Source organism: Dendropsophus ebraccatus, chromosome 15 (genome assembly GCF_027789765.1).
Source record: "Dendropsophus ebraccatus isolate aDenEbr1 chromosome 15, aDenEbr1.pat, whole genome shotgun sequence".
Lineage (NCBI taxonomy): Eukaryota > Metazoa > Chordata > Amphibia > Anura > Hylidae > Dendropsophus > Dendropsophus ebraccatus.
In genome coordinates, this window is record NC_091468.1 from 67,965,552 (window position 1) to 67,981,408 (window position 15,857).

General features: G+C 44.8%; 2 protein-coding genes across 5 annotated transcripts in view; one reads left to right on the plus strand and one right to left on the minus strand.

Annotated features, from left to right (window-relative positions):
* Window positions 1-755: 755 nt before the first annotated feature.
* On the minus strand, window positions 756-12,043 carry ZBTB2 (zinc finger and BTB domain containing 2). Of its 4 annotated transcripts, none has more exons than XM_069954642.1 (3): window positions 11,612-12,043; window positions 5,945-6,131; window positions 756-2,487 (listed from the first exon to the last, which is right to left on the minus strand). In XM_069954642.1, exons 2-3 carry the CDS (start codon window positions 6,115-6,117, stop codon window positions 1,116-1,118), a joined length of 1,545 nt encoding a protein of 514 aa, XP_069810743.1. In that variant the 5' UTR covers window positions 6,118-6,131; window positions 11,612-12,043; the 3' UTR covers window positions 756-1,115. The 4 variants fall into 4 exon arrangements, with proteins under 4 accessions (XP_069810743.1, XP_069810745.1, XP_069810744.1 ...); XM_069954644.1 differs by lacking the exon at window positions 11,612-12,043 and adding an exon at window positions 11,521-11,583; XM_069954643.1 differs by lacking the exon at window positions 11,612-12,043 and adding an exon at window positions 10,902-11,124.
* Window positions 10,938-15,857, plus strand: part of CCDC170 (coiled-coil domain containing 170) — a 54,075-nt gene continuing 49,155 nt past the window's right edge. Inside the window, exon 1 of the mRNA XM_069954641.1 lies at window positions 10,938-11,119. The gene's annotated coding sequence lies outside the window, so the exon portion shown is untranslated. The remainder of the gene's footprint in view (window positions 11,120-15,857) is intronic.

The following is a 15,857-nucleotide window of genomic DNA, read 5'->3' on the forward strand; positions in this document are numbered from 1 at the left end:
GAGTCCTGTTGTCTCTGAAAGAAAGTGGCCATGTTTTTGTGGCGCTGGATAACCCCTTTAAGTTGCAATGGAAATTCATTCTGGGATTTATCAATTATGTAAGCAGTAAGGCACAGCAGGTTGTAATACTTTAGTAATTTACAGACATAAACATTATAAATGTTAGCCAGAATACGTATGGCTCGTTTCAGATAAGTGCAATACTGCTGCTTTTTTCTGCATCCACTTTAGACCTTTGGACAATGACCCCAACATGAAGGAATAAAACATCCATTTCTATCATCAGTTTAGGCGATTAGTCCTTCCGGTCAGACATGACTTTTGGCCATAATACAGGAGCAGAATTTATGCCATATTGCACTTGTCTGAGCCTTGCCTTAAAACACGTACTGGATGAATAGTCTTAGTGTACTGTATGGCGAAAAAATTTAATCATCATCAGCAACTTAGTATCTACTTATAAGAAAGGTGTTAGGATTTTGGTGACTCTGTTAACTACATTCTAAACCTATTTTAAAGCCCATCCGCAAATTTTATATTTTGATAAATAAAAAAAAAATAAACTAATGAAAGTCACTTTCTATGTAATCATAAAAAAAAACAAAAAAAAAACAACACAACATTAAAATACCAAAATGGGCTGAAAATTTGTGTAACTTCTTAAAATAAAAAATTATCATATTAATATAGTATGTCAGTCACTGCTTGCCCAATATCATTGTCAAGGACATGTACTGAGGAAAACAAACATGATATATTAAACGTGTATGCATTTAGATTTATTTAAATTTCTCTGAGCCAAAAATACTTTGCTTCCCCAATATGCACAAATACATTTCAAACATGTTTCATCTACAAACACATTTTTTTTTTCTAAACTTCAGTAGTTCTACTGATATTAGGGAGGCCATTACATTGTTCCAGTTCCATTAGAAAAGAGAAGGGAGAAAAAAAAAAAAATTAAAAGTCCTCAGGAATTATAACTCATTGCCGCACTGCAGAGGAAGGGTAAAAGGGACGGAGGAAATAGAAATGAAAGATGCTCTAGGTAAAAAAAAAATATATATATATATTTATAAAATGTAGGAAATCAAGAATATACACAGCCATCAAAACTAATCTAGTACAGTTTCTTGCTCTTTTTTAATTGTTGTTAGTATAGAATGCTCGTTGTCTGCAGCCTCTGAGTCCCCACTACTTAACAGGATGGACTTCCCTTCCTCCTCAAGGGCAAAGACGTCCGAATTTTGACCTTGGCACGTATGTTTGACCACCTCATTGGGGGTGGAAAATGTTTTGTCACACAAGTTACACTTATAACGTTTATTTGTTTGAACTAACATGTTGTCCATTTGGCTACTTTCATCAAAAGAACATAGCTCTAGAGTCTGCTTATCCACCACTGTGTAGGTGTCAGAACTCTTTAGACACACATGCCTTGCAGCCTGATTTGCTCGGCAGAAGCTCTTGTCGCAGGTGCTGCATTTGAATGGCTTGCCTGTGTGGATGTACATATGCTCCCGCCAGTGGCTTTTCTGGATAAACTTACGGCCGCAAATGGTGCACTCATACTTCCTCCGTTTCACCTCTCTTTCCTGATCAGCTTGTTCCAAATTATCTATATCAGCAATATCTGAAGGGGGTGGTGTCTCAGCCTGCTGCTGCCCATCAATGATTGGAGAATCAGAGATTTGTGGCATATCGCTGTCACTGATTATGCCAGTCTCAGTAGCTTCCATTGATTCTTTTCCCATTTCCGATCCATTGTTGCAGAAGGTGGGGGAAATGCTGGTTTCGGTTTGCCCGGTAGAGGCGCTAAATGGAATTCCTGTGTGAAGCTGGAGATGTTCTCTCAGGCTGCTTCTCAAGTTAAAGCGCCGACCACACAAGTGACAAGCATAATACTTTGGGAAGCTTCCATTTCTTTTCATGATGCTTGGCTTCACATGAGCAATTGTCAGGGATGAGTTTTGTTCTTCACTTGGCGACTCTTCCATGCTGTTTTCCTCCAGAGAAGAGGCTGCTGGAAGCACAGAAGACGCTGGCTCTGGGGACATTGGCGCCTGTACAGGATCAGAGAATGTTAAGTTTGTCCGATTTGCTGCTGGCAGTGATGACGGGAGCTGAGATAACTGCCCATTATCTGACGATGCATCCTGATTAACCCTGGTGGTCTGTGGTCGAGTCTCTCGGCTACTCTTCTCAGATGCAGGGGTGGCTTTTGCTGGAGGTCTTATCTGATGATCTGCTATCTGAATTCCATAAAGAGAGGATGCAAGAGGAAAAACCTGATCCGGGTGAGAAAACCCGCCATGACTTGCAAGACTGGCCTCTTGAATTAGAGGAAAGGCGTGCAGAAATTTGATTCCTTGTTCGAGGCGTACAGGATCAATGAGTTGAGGTGCCATTTTTCCGGTATACATCAGGTGTAAGAGATAACTGAAAATATCTGGCTGGATATCTGTTGACTTCAAGCGAACACATTCACTGTAGGAATAAAGGAAATAAAAATATAAAGAATGTAAGAAAAGTAAAATCTAAAAACAAACTGTAAACATATAAGAGCTAACATTTCTAAGAGTAATAACTTGACATCTCTGAATGATTCATACTAACAGTAACACTACCTACATTTCTAGCAGACTGTCAGACTTGCTCTAAATGGCTTTGTTCATTGTACTGTTGAGAACTCTCTTTCTCTCGACAGTACCATGAAAATAAAACAATATTGCATCTTGATATCCGATACACATAACCCCAATTTATTAATGGACTTGCCTCTTAACTGTAAGGCACCATTTCTTTGGTTTTGCCCTATGTTTAGTGTGTATGTCAGGGACAGCTCCCAACCTATATGCTAAACAACTCCATAGATGTCCACTGTCAGAGAGAAGGCAAGTGTCCATTTTTGGCAACAATACTACGAAACAATTAAATGTGTTATCTGTTTGTTGGTTGTTTTTTTTTTATATATTTTTTAAAAGAAAATCAGCAGTTCTCTCTGATGTGACACGTAAGGCTGGGTTCACACTAGGTTTTTCCATCTGTTTCTGCATGTTTAATTTTAATGTACAGAAATGCGTGGGATAGAATGGTAAACAGTAGCATCTGTTTTTACCATTCTTCTTTTAAAGTATAAATTAAATGGACAGAGTGTAAGCCCAGCCTGATACAAGTTTATATTTGTTTATAAGTTTATATTTAAATTTGCCATAGGCTGTATCCATATTTTCGAGGCATTACTTTTTCAAGACAGCACTCAGATTTTGCAGTGAATAAACCAAAGCCTTTGTTCCACCATGAAAGTTTCAGTAACAAACTTTTTCAGGCACTACCTATTGTTTGTGAGGACTGGTGCTACTATAGACTGTCCGTTATGTTTTCCAGGCAGTACTCAGGCTGCAGCCACCTTCTTCAGGCACCGGGATGCAAATGCTGATTATTTAGGTTTGTGCAAACTCAAATCTTTGTCAAGTTCGCTCATCTCTATTTTATCATTATAGCTGTATGTTGGAGAATTGCCTTTATTTTATTTAAAAGGGTAACTTATTGTATACAGATTGATATAGTCCCCATTGAACTCAGTGCTAGCTATATAAATCTGTATGCTACTGTACAAGCTCCCATATTAATGGCTGTTGGTAAAGTTGTGCCATATAATAGGGTCATTATCGTAGTGCTTTCATTTACAAGAATTTAGTGTTAGGATGGTTAGAAAAAAAAATGCATGGTACCGTGTTAGCCAGAAAAATCCATATTGTGGTAAATACTCGTGATCAAAGTATTTTAGGAGCGATACCTTTATTGGCCAACAAAAAATAAAGAGATTTTCCCAGAATTACCACTTCTTTCATTCAAACAGCCCCCAAATTTAAGAAACCTCCTTGTAAAAAGTGCTCTGACATCAATAACAGAGACTTGCACCTTCCCTTGCAACAACAGAAAATGCAGCACATGTCCCCACATACTACAATCAAACACAATCCACATCCCCAATACACAGCGGGACTATACAATCACCAATGCTTTCTCATGTACATCCTCCAATGTGGTATACATGATAAAGTGTACACGATGCCCCACAGGGATTTACATTGGGGGAAACAAAACAGAAATTACAAACTAGAATGAACTTACAATAAAAAGAAGTCTCAACACCCCTGTAGGCCAACATTTTTCAGGACTGGACCATAGAATAACAGATTTAAAGGTTATGGTCCTCAAGGTTATGGTCCTCAAGGTTATGGTCCTCAAAGGTCACTTCCAGAGTGACAGAGAGAGGAAAGTGTGGGAATTCAAATTGATAAAAACATTCCAGTCATTAACACATGGACTAAACCTGGCACCTGGATTTATGACCCACTACATGGACTAAACCTGGCACCTGGATTTATGACCCACTAAATGGACTAAACCTGGCACCTGGATTTATGACCCACTACGTGGACTAAACCTGGCACCTGGATTTATGACCCACTACATGGACTAAACCTGGCACCTGGATTTATGACCCACTACATGGACTAAACCTGGCACCTGGATTTATGACCCACTACGTGGACTAAACCTGGCACCTGGATTTATGACCCACTACATGGACTAAACCTGGCACCTGGATTTATGACCCACTACGTGGACTAAACCTGGCACCTGGATTTATGACCCACTACATGGACTAAACCTGGCACCTGGATTTATGACCCACTACGTGGACTAAACCTGGCACCTGGATTTATGACCCACTACGTGGACACACTCCACAGATAAGACTGAACTGACCAAGAATCTTGGACTTCCAAATAAGCTTTAATTTACAACAAGTCCTTTTTTATTGCCCTGGCTTATCTATGTGATGTATATACCTCCTCAAACCCCCCCCCCCCCCAATTCACAGATGTCTCTCCCTTCTTGTTTGTAACATCCCTAAAATGTTGTGCTGTTTCTGTAAGTCATTCACTTGTGAACTTGTCTGACAAAGGGATCTTGTGAATCCCGAAAGCTCACAGCTTTAACTATTTTATGTTGGCCAATAAAGGTTCATTTCTAAAATACTTTGATCACAAGTATTTACCACGATATGTGTTAGGATGGTAAATGCAAGATGCAAAGACTTGTTTCAACTACTGTATTTTCCAGCATATAAGGCGACTAGGCGTATAAGACGACCCCTGACTTTCAATCAGATTGTCAGGGATTCGCCTTATACACCGGAAAATGTTAACCCCTGCCTGACCGCAGCACTGCTACAATCAGGCAGGGGTTAATTGCAGCTAAATGAATAAAATAACAAACAGTTTACTCACCCGGGCCCGTTCCCGGCCTCCGAGCGTCGTCTTCTCCGCTCCCGTTCCCCGGCGCAGGCAGTGTGACGTACACTGACTGCGCCGGGGATGCCCGAAGCCCTCCCGAGGAGCCGAGCATCTAATCGGAGACGCTCGGCTGCTTGGGAGAGCTTTGGAAGAATGACAGAGGCTTCGGGGACTTCTGGAGCTCCCCGAAGCCTCTGTCATTCTCCCGAGCGTCTCCGATCAGATGCTCGGCTCCTCGGGAGGGCTTCTGGCATCCCCAGCGCAGTCAGTGTACGTCACACTGCCTGCGCCGGGGAACGGGAGCGGAGAAGAAGATGCGCAGAGACTGGGAACGGGCCCGGGTGAGTTAACTGGTTATTTTTTTTTTTTTAAATGGTCGCCCCATACGGTGGGGATGCGGCCATTTTTGAGCTGCCCCACCATATGGGGCGACCTACCCGGCGTATAAGACGACCCCCGAATTCTGGCAAGATTTTTGGGGGTTAAAAAGTCATCTTATACACCGGAAAACACACAAGTTTCTTTTAGAAAACAATTTTCTGTAACCCAAATAAACTTTCAAGGGGAGCTTTTCGTGGTACGTAGCCTACAATGTGGTAAGTTTTGCGTTAGTGGTATAATAAACGTACGGTTACCTCGTCTGGTGTACAAACAGCATCTTGAAATAGTTGGAAAAAGATGCAAGAACGGATTTGTGTGCCTTAAAGTAGACATCCCCAATAGCAACAGTGCAGTCACACAAGAATCCAAACTCTCTCTGGGCATTTAGCTGCTGCAGAAGTATAAGTCCGTGGTTGGCCAAATCCATCTTCTCACTGGAGCCTGTAAAAAAATAAAACATAATATTAAGTTGTGGGAAAGAAGTATTTCCATTCAGTATTTAGAAGAGTCCGCTGAAGAGCCCCGCAGCAAGTAGTAAAGTAGCACTGTGACACACATCCTGCTACCCTGAAGGGTGCAGGACAGGTTTGGCAGTAGTACTATCTACAATGTGTCCCTCATGAATTCAAATAGCCATTTCTCATAGGTGTATAACTTCATCCTAAATCACAGTCATCTCCATATATCTAAAGTGATGTAAATGGGGCAAGGGGGTAACCATGCTGAATTCAGCCTCATCAGTAGTTTAGGAATAGTCTTGCAACTACAGGGACATTGAAGACGATTCCTTACATGAGTTTACTGAAACTTACAGATTCTAACTGTGGGCAACAAAACATTCTTTGGATGCTTCACAAGATTTAAAAATAACTAGATTTTTACCTCAAGCAAAGCTTCTCCAGAGCTATTCTCCCCAAAATGTTCAAAATATGAACATGACACCATAGCGCACGTGATTATACTAAACCTGATGACAAATCCGCATATAAAACACATTATGTAATAACCCCCCCCCCCCAAATAATCTGTAAGTAGTACCACTTGCAACCTTATAATAGTGTTCCTATATATTCTTGTTACTGTATATCCAAACAGGCTAAACGGCAAGCAATGAAGGTGCGGTTTTCTCACTAGAAGTCCTTTTACACTGCCCGTAGCCGTGCAAGGATGCAAACGAGCGCTGATCAGAAAGGTCGGTGCTCATTTAAAGTGCCTTTACAAGGGGCCAGGCCGCACAACCATCACTGTATCATTTGCGCGGCCATGGGAACTGTAAGCACATATATGTATATATTGGTGTCTGGAATATGCATATATCTGGGCTGTCAGTTTCCAGATAACACAAGCAGTACATAATTACAATCTGTGCTGCTTGTGATCCGGCATCCCATCCTGCGGTCAATCATTCTGGAGGCCACAGCGGCTCAAAGATTAGTATTGCACTGCTTGTGATCTGGAAACTGACAGCACAGATATATACACATCAGTGCTGTCAGAGCTTATTCCCACGTCCCGTAAATTATGGGCAAGCCCTGTAATGGAGTGACCATGGCTTGCATATCTGTAGGGCCTAAAATTTACTGGATGTGGGTATAAGCCCTCAGTTTCCTGTTGCTATCGGCCGCACATCTCCTGTATACACAGGGAGATGTGTGGCCAATAGCGAGAATTTTTGAGGCCTGCTCTAAAGACCTGATCAGCTAAGGATCGCACATTTTCCTGATCCTCAGTTGATCGTCTTTACACTTACTACCAGCTGAAGGAGCATTTCTAGGAACGCACGTTGACGTTGTTCAGCCAGTGTCAAAGGCTCTTAAAACACGGTCAATGCTGAGTGATGACCCACAGGTAAATTATTACAGACCAGCTCCGGTTGTATCTCGCTCATGTGCAGATGGAGCAGAGTCCTGTACACCTTACTGTGCATGCACTGGATGCAGCTGGAGCTGGCCTAATGGCCCAGATTTATCACCCAGCCTGAAATTCAGACAACAACCAATCACAGCACAGTTACTGTTGTTTCCCAGTTCGTTGAGAACTAAAACGTGGGCTGTGATTGGTTGTTGTGGGGAAACTGAAAGTGTGGGTTTCAGGTAGCTTAATAACCCATGTCCAGGCCTGTGGACAGAGAGGGTTTGTTTACAGACCAGCCAGGGTGACGGAAAACAGATATAGGAACAAGTATTGGGGTATTACGTACCTAAATTCCACTCATTACGTACGTATTCCACTCAAACATATCTTTTCATATGTTGCTGCCCATAGGGAGACTAACAATTCCTCCCATACTTGTTATCTATTCAGTCTCCCCCCCCCCAGTTCTCAGCTGCAGCTTTCTGTTGAAGACAAATCTGTGTTTGAACTTTTCTGTCTCCCCTTCCTCCTCCTCCCTTCTGAGACAGATGATGTAAACTAGTCTGTGGCAGGCTGTATCTGCAACTTTGTAGCTTCTTTGTAATACTGGGAGGGTTATTTTGAGACCAAGGTGCTGATGAACAGTGATTATCCATCCCAGCATTATAAAGCAGCAGAGACTTCTTTACATCAGCTGTCTCAGAGGGGAGGGGGGTGAGAGAAAAGCTCACACACCGATTTGTTTTTTTCTGCAAAAAGCAGCAGCTGAGAACTGGGGGAAGGAGACTGAATACATAAGAATAAAAGGAATTGTTAGTCTCACCATGGGCAGCAACACATCAAAGTTATGCTTGAGTGCAATACCCCTTTAAGGAAACGAGGTTGTCAGGGTCACAGTGACCTAACCACAGGCAGCATGAAATGACAAACTCTGATAATGTTAATTCCAGTGAAAAAAAGAGTAGAAGGAGGCACTGTTAAAAATCTTCTTTATTCTTTCAAATACACAAAACCTTGCAGGGCGTGTAGCAGTCGTCGTGGACACTGATCAATCACTGAATAGTGTGACAGCTGTTTCTGCTCTGGTGTCTGAGGAAGCGCGCATGCGCAGAAACAGCTGTCACTCTATTCAGTGATTGACCTGCACCCACACCAACTGCTACACACCCTGCAAGGTTTTATGTATTTGCAAAAAATAAAGATTTTAACGGTGAGTGCCTCCTACTTTTTTCAGTGGAATTATCCACTGGCCACTGCCTTTCTTTGGATGAGCACCCCGTAATATTCCTGCAGGTTGCCGGGTCATGTTGGAATCTATACACAGTTACTAAGTTGCCGATTGTCTTTATCTTTAATATATTTGTCTGATAACAATGTGCTGTGTTTTACTACAGCTTCTCTACATCTGGCAAAGCTTGAATGATCGGTCTCTTCCCATACATGAATAAGGAGGGACCTGTCAATGACGATAAACCAGTCCCCAGAAAGCTAGAGGGGGCCCCCCAGTAGACACCTCTCCCTTCATATCTGAACATTTTCTTGTATATGGCAGTCCTAGGTGTTTAGTCATTACAATATCATGCAATCACATCATAGGGACATCAATGGACCCCCCCACACACACACTTTCCTCTCCACGCTCTATCACTATCCCTCGCTGACTGCATCCACCGCTACTTTCGAAACAAACTCATACAAACCAGGGTTTGCATTCAACATCCGTCATCCGTGTTTTGCGGACGTAACATGGGGAGTGTGAATGCAGCCTAAGGGTCCATTTACACAGAAAGGTTATCTGACAGATTATCTGCTATATATTTGAAGCCAAAAACAGACTATAAACAGATCAGGTCATAAAGGAAAGCCTGGGATTTCTCCTCTTTTTAAATCCATTCCTGGCTTTGGCTTCAAATCTTTGGCAGATAATCACGTTTGCGCTGGGACCAGGGACAAGGTGGCCGAGGGAAAAGACGTCCACTCACCTCCCCGATTCCAGCGACGGGTCCTGCATCGCTCCGGTGCCTGGCCGCTTCTGGGTGTCTGACGTGGGCCCGAGACTTGACGTCTCAGGTCCGCTCAGCCACCTTTTCCCTCGGCCTTCTCGTCCCCAGCGCAAAAATGCCCCCACGCTGGAGTACCCCTTTAATTACCATGAACCCCTTCTACAGTCTGTTATAACACAGTATTGATGTGCCATGTGACGTTGGCCACCAGTAGGCAGCCAGGTAGTCGTGTGATGAAACGTGAGGAGTATGGCATCTGTGTGATCGGAAGGGTTACCAAACTAGAATTCTCATCATGCATGGATAGCTAAATCTTTGGCTGTCTAGGCATGATGGGAATTGTAGTTTTGAAACAGTTGGAGAACCTGAGTTTGACACCAACGATCTACACCTTCTGTGCGAGGCCCTGCTACATGGTGTACCTCACCTTACAATCCTGCACTGTATACGAATGCACCAGACCCAACCCTACATTGGTTTCCCGAAGCAGCCATAACCCTTAACGATGGTAGAAACACCATACAGAACTGTAACCCAACAAGTCTGTTCACACACTGCGGAGCTGCACTTCCCTACTGAAGGTAATGGGAGAAAAGCTGCAGCAGATGACAGGTGTGAACATAGTCATACAGCCGAAAGGAACAGAACAGGTCAGGAGGGTTTAGTACTGAGGGAATCTTCACCGGTGTCTTATGGCTGCAGCTTCCTACTAGTCCTATAACTCCAGCTGCCTCCTCACAGTCATCCCCTCCGGTGTCTTATGGCTGCAGCTTCCTACTAGTCTATAACCCCAGCTGCCTCCTCACAGTCATCCCCTCATAGTAGTCACCTCACACCGGTGTCTTACGGCTGCAGCTTCCTACTAGTCCTATAACTCCAGCTGCCTCCTCACAGTCATCCCCTCATAGTAATCACCTCACACCGGTGTCTTATGGCTGCAGCTTCCTACTAGTCTATAACCCCAGCTGCCTCCTCACAGTCATCCCCTCATAGTAATCACCTCACACTGGTGTCTTATGGCTGCAGCTTCTTCCCAGTTACCTAGTCTATAACCCCAGCTGCCTCCTCACAGTCATCCCCTCATAGTAATCACCTCACACTGGTGTCTTATGGCTGCAGCTTCCTACTAGTCTATAACCCCAGCTGCCTCCTCACAGTCATCCCCTCATAGTAATCACCTCACACCGGTGTCTTATGGCTGCAGATTCCCTCTAGTCACTCTGTCCTATAACTCCAGCTGCCTCCTCACACTCCACCTCACAGTAATCACCTCACACTGGTGTCTTGTTGCTGCAGCTTCCCTCTAGCCCTATAACTCCAGCTGCCTCCTCACACTCCACCTCATAATAATCACCTCACACTGGTGGAATTAGGCGCTAAGGACGGAACCACTTGCTGCTACTCAGGGGGGTGTTAGTCAGAGGTAAAGGACCCCTATTTATGGGTGATGACCGCGTCTCCCCCTCCCCGTGCTCGGCTCCCCCAGGCCGCCGGCAGGGACCCCGCATGTCGGCGCACAATGTGAGGCGGCCACCTCCGGAGAGCACGCTGCCCGACCGGATGCGCCGAGTGGTGAGGCCAGGGGCCGGGGGAGGAGCCAGGGGCCGGGGGAGGAGCCAGGAGGCGCAGCCACTTCCGCGCAGCTGTGAGGAGGAGGAGAAGCCACTGAGGGGGAAGGGGGGGAGAATAACATAACGAACAAAGATGGCTGCGGCTGGCGCTGTCGCCTGAGCGGTGGGAGAGGAGGCGGGGTGTGGAGGGGAGGAGGTGGTGGACGAGCTGCCTCGCATGGCGGCGGTAGCAGCACGGAGGGGGGATGGGAGGGATAAGGCCGCCGAGAACTCTTTGTCCGGCCGGGCCGCTCCGCGCCTCACTTCCAGGCTATATAAAGAGGTGAAGCGGCGGCTGCGGCCCCGGACACGTGAAGGGGAGCGCATATAACCCCGGTAGGGGCGGCCCGGCTCCCCGCTCACCTCCCCCGTGTATAGCGCGCACACCGCGGCCCGGGCCCCGCACACAGCCCCCCGGGATCGGTACACGTGCTGCGGGCTGTGGCGCACTCACCTCTGCCGTGCGTGTGCTGCGGATCCGGGAGCCCGTGCTCGGCGCCTGCTGCCTCCTCCGGCGTCTTCTCTTCCTCTCCGAGAGGCGGGCGGTAATAGAGGGGGAAAAAAACTGTCGGTGCTTTCCTGTCCGGTTACGTTAAGGTCACATGACCGGCAGCGGGGGGCAGTCGTGCAGTGAGGCTTGTACAGCTCTCCCGCCGGGAGTATGAGGCGAGAGTCGCCCTCCCCTCCCCCTCCTTCTCTCTCTGTAATGTCTCGTTTCCTCTGGCGAGGGAGGCAGCCCCACAGCACGGCCCCGCCACCGCCGCCATCTCCTCCCGCCGAGCCCGGCTCCAGGCCCCGCACACCCGGCGGAGGATCACCAGGCGGATGGCTTTATTGGCCGGTGACGGAGCTCCATGGCTGATCGTGACCAACCACAACCCGGGCCACGTCAGGAGAATAATTGTCACATAATAAAGACAACCAATACGATAATGGCAGCGGCGGTATAGCGGGCGGCCCCCGGTCTATACCGCGCATTGTCCCTGAGAACACGTGTGAGGACGGATGACATACCGCGCTATAGGGACAGACTGACAGCACGGGGTCCTATAGCGAGTTATAGGGGGATAAAACTTATATATCCCTCACACTGGTCCTATAGCGGGGGAGTATATATACAGAGAGTTATAGAGGGATAAAACTTATATATCCCTCACACTGGTGTATACAGAGTATAAGGGTCCTATTATACTGAGCGATTTTTAATGGTAAACAATCGCAAACGAGATTATTTATCGTTGACCTGAAATTGTTCACCATATTATGCTACGTTTAGATGGAACGATTATCGGGCAAATTTTCGCAAAAACGATCGCATTGAGCGATAATCGTTCCATGTAAACACAGCAAACGATCAAGCGATGAGTGAAAAATCGTTCATTTTGATCTTTTAACATGTTCTTAAATCATCGTTCGTCCGCTAAAAATTCGTAGATCGCTTCATGTAAACAGTCTTTCAAAGATTCACCCTATGTGTGAGATGGGCTTAAGCGATCTTAAAAACGATCGCATTAACGATTTTTCTTACGATTTTTCTAACGATTTATTCGTCTTAACGCTGATCGTTATAAAAACCAAATCGTTGCTTCAAAATCATTAAACGATCAATTGGGCGAATTATCGCTTCGTTAATCGTTAGTTATGATCGTTACTGCGATCGTTAGGGTCCTATTACACTGAGCGATTTTTAACGATTAACGATAAATGATCGCAAACGAGATTGTTTATCGTTAACCTGAAATCGTTCACCATATTACACAGAACGATAATCGTTAGTTACGATCATTATTGCGATCGTTAGTATGATTGTTTATTCATTCTGATTCCAGAAAAACAATGAACAATGTGCAATTACACTGAACGATTAGTAAAAATAAATGCGGAACTTAAGCGAACGTGGAATTACAGCGAACGATTAGCGAAAATTTTAGGTTCAGATCTAAATAAACGATCAACGACATACGAACGATTTTTCGATCGTTGCCTGCAATAGTGCTGCGTTTACATGGAACCATTATCGTACGAATTTGCACGATAACGATCGAATTCGAACGATAATTGTACGTGTAAACGCAGCAAATGATCATGCGACGAGCGAGAGATCGTTCATTTTGATCTTACAGCATGTTCTAAAATCGTTCGCAAAAAATTCACAGATCGTTCCATGTAAATATTGTTCACCGATTTTACCTATGTGCGAGATAGGGTTAAGCTATCGCAAAACGATTTTTCTGTACGATATATCGCTCCGTCTAAACGCTGATTGTTCTAAAAAAAAAAAAAAATAGTTCTTTCGATACCGTTAATTGTACGATCAGGCGAATTATCGCTCCGTGTAAACGCAGCATTAGACAGAACGATTATCGTTTAAATTTGAACGATTTAACGATTTTTTACACGATAATCGTCCGTGTAATAGGGCCTAACTGAAGACCAGAGTATGAGATATTTATATACTGTATGTGTATATATACAAGCACACTGCTGGCTTCACAATCCTCAGATGTTTAATTGAGCTGAGTCTCCAATTATATCACACACTCATGCTATGTTTACGCGGAACAATTATCGTTCGAATTTTCACAATGACGATCGCATCTGAGCGATAATCGGCTGGTGTAAACTGAACGATCAAGCGACGAGCGAGAAATCGTTCACTGTGGTTTTTTAAACATGTTCTCAAATCGTCATTAGTTCGCAAAAAATTCGCGGATCACTTCGTATAAACAGTCTTTCAAAGATTCACCCTATGCGTGAGATGGGCTTAAGTGATCTTAAAAACGTTCGCAATAATGATTTTTCTAACGATTTATTCATCTTAACCCTGATATAAAAACCAAATTGTTGCTTCAAAATCGTTAAAAGATCGATTGGGTGAATTATCGCTTAGTGTAAACGGACCATCAGGGTCTCCAGTTGTATCACACTCTGGTCGCCAGTCTTATCACACACTAGTCTCCAGCTGTATCACACTGTGGTCTCCAGTTGTATCACACTCGGGGTCTCCAGTTGTATCACACTCGGGGTCTCCAGTTGTATCACACTCGGGGTCTCCAGTTGTATCACACTCGGGGTCTCCAGTTGTATCACACTCGCGGTCTCCAGTTGTATCACACTCGGGGTCTCCAGTTGTATCACACTCGGGGTCTCCAGTTGTATCACACTCGGGGTCTCCAGTTGTATCACACTCGGGGTCTCCAGTTGTATCACACTCGGGGTCTCCAGTTGTATCACACTCGGGGTCTCCAGTTGTATCACACTCGGGGTCTCCAGTTATATCACACTCGGGGTCTCCAGTTCTATCACACTCGGGGTCTCCAGTTCTATCACACTCGGGGTCTCCAGTTCTATCACACTCGGGGTCTCCAGTTCTATCACACACTAGTCTCCAGCTGTATCACACTGTGGTCTCCAGTTGTATCACACTGTGGTCTCCACTTGTATCCCACTCTGGTCGCTAGTTGTATCACACTCTGGTCGCCATTTCTATCACACACTAGTCTCCAGTTGTATCACACACTGCTCTGGCTTCACAATCCTCAGAGGTTTAAATAGAATTTTTAAACATTTAATTTGGAACATTTTAAAATATGTCCCGCAATCCTCTTAAGTGCACTCTCCATTATTTTCACTGGTAATGTGTGTCATAGGTTACTCATATAGCAGTATATATATGTATATATATATATATATATATATATATATATATATATATATATATATACACTCACCGGCCACTTTATTAGGTACACCTGTCCAACTGCACGTTACCACTTAATTTCTAATCAGCCAATCACATGGCGGCAACCCAGTGCATTTAGGCATGTAGACATGGTCAAGACAATCTCCTGCAGTTCAAACCGAGCATCAGTATGGGGAAGAAAGGTGATTTGAGGCCTTTGAACGTGGCATGGTTGTTGGTGCCAGAAGGGTTGGTCTGAGTATTTCAGAAACTGCTGATATACTGGGATTTTCACGCACAACCATCTCTAGGGTTTACAGAGAATGGTCCGAAAAAGAAAAACCATCCAGTGAGCGGCAGTTCTGTGGGCGGAAATGCCTTGTTGATGCCAGAGGTCAGAGGTGAATGGGCAGACTGGTTCGAGCTGATAGAAAGGCAACAGTGACTCAAATAGCCAACCGTTACAACCAAGGTAGGCAGAAGAGCATCTCTAAACGCACAGTACGTCCAACTTTGAGGCAGATGGGCTACAGCAGCAGAAGACCACACCGGGTGCCACTCCTTTCAGCTAAGAACAGGAAACTGAGGCTACAATTTGCACAAGCTCATCGAAATTGGACAGTAGAAGATTGGATAAACGTTGCCTGGTCTGATGAGTCTTGATTTCTGCTGCGACATTCGGATGGTAGGGTCAGAATTTGGCATCAACAACATGAAAGCATGGATCCATCCTGCCTTGTATCAACGGTTCAGGCTGGTGGTGGTGGTGTCATGGTGTGGGGAATATTTTCTTGGCACTCTTTGGGCCCCTTGGTACCAATTGAGCATCGATGCAATGCCACAGCCTACCTGAGTATTGTTGCTGACCATGTCCATCCCTTTATGACCACAATGTACCCAACACCTGATGGCTACTTTCAGCAGGATAATGCGCCATGTCATAAAGCTAGAATCATCTCAGACTGGTTTCTTGAACATGACAATGAGTTCACTGTACTCCAATGGCCTCCACAGTCAC

Bases quoted from the DNA above. Each gene is read 5' to 3' on its own strand.
- ZBTB2 (XM_069954642.1), bottom strand. From the start codon at position 6,117: ATGGATTTGGCCAACCACGGACTTATACTTCTGCAGCAGCTAAATGCC. The intron at 2,488-5,944 runs GTAACCGTACGT...TTATTCCTACAG, and splicing joins CTGTTTGTACACCAGACGAG to TGAATGTGTTCGCTTGAAGT.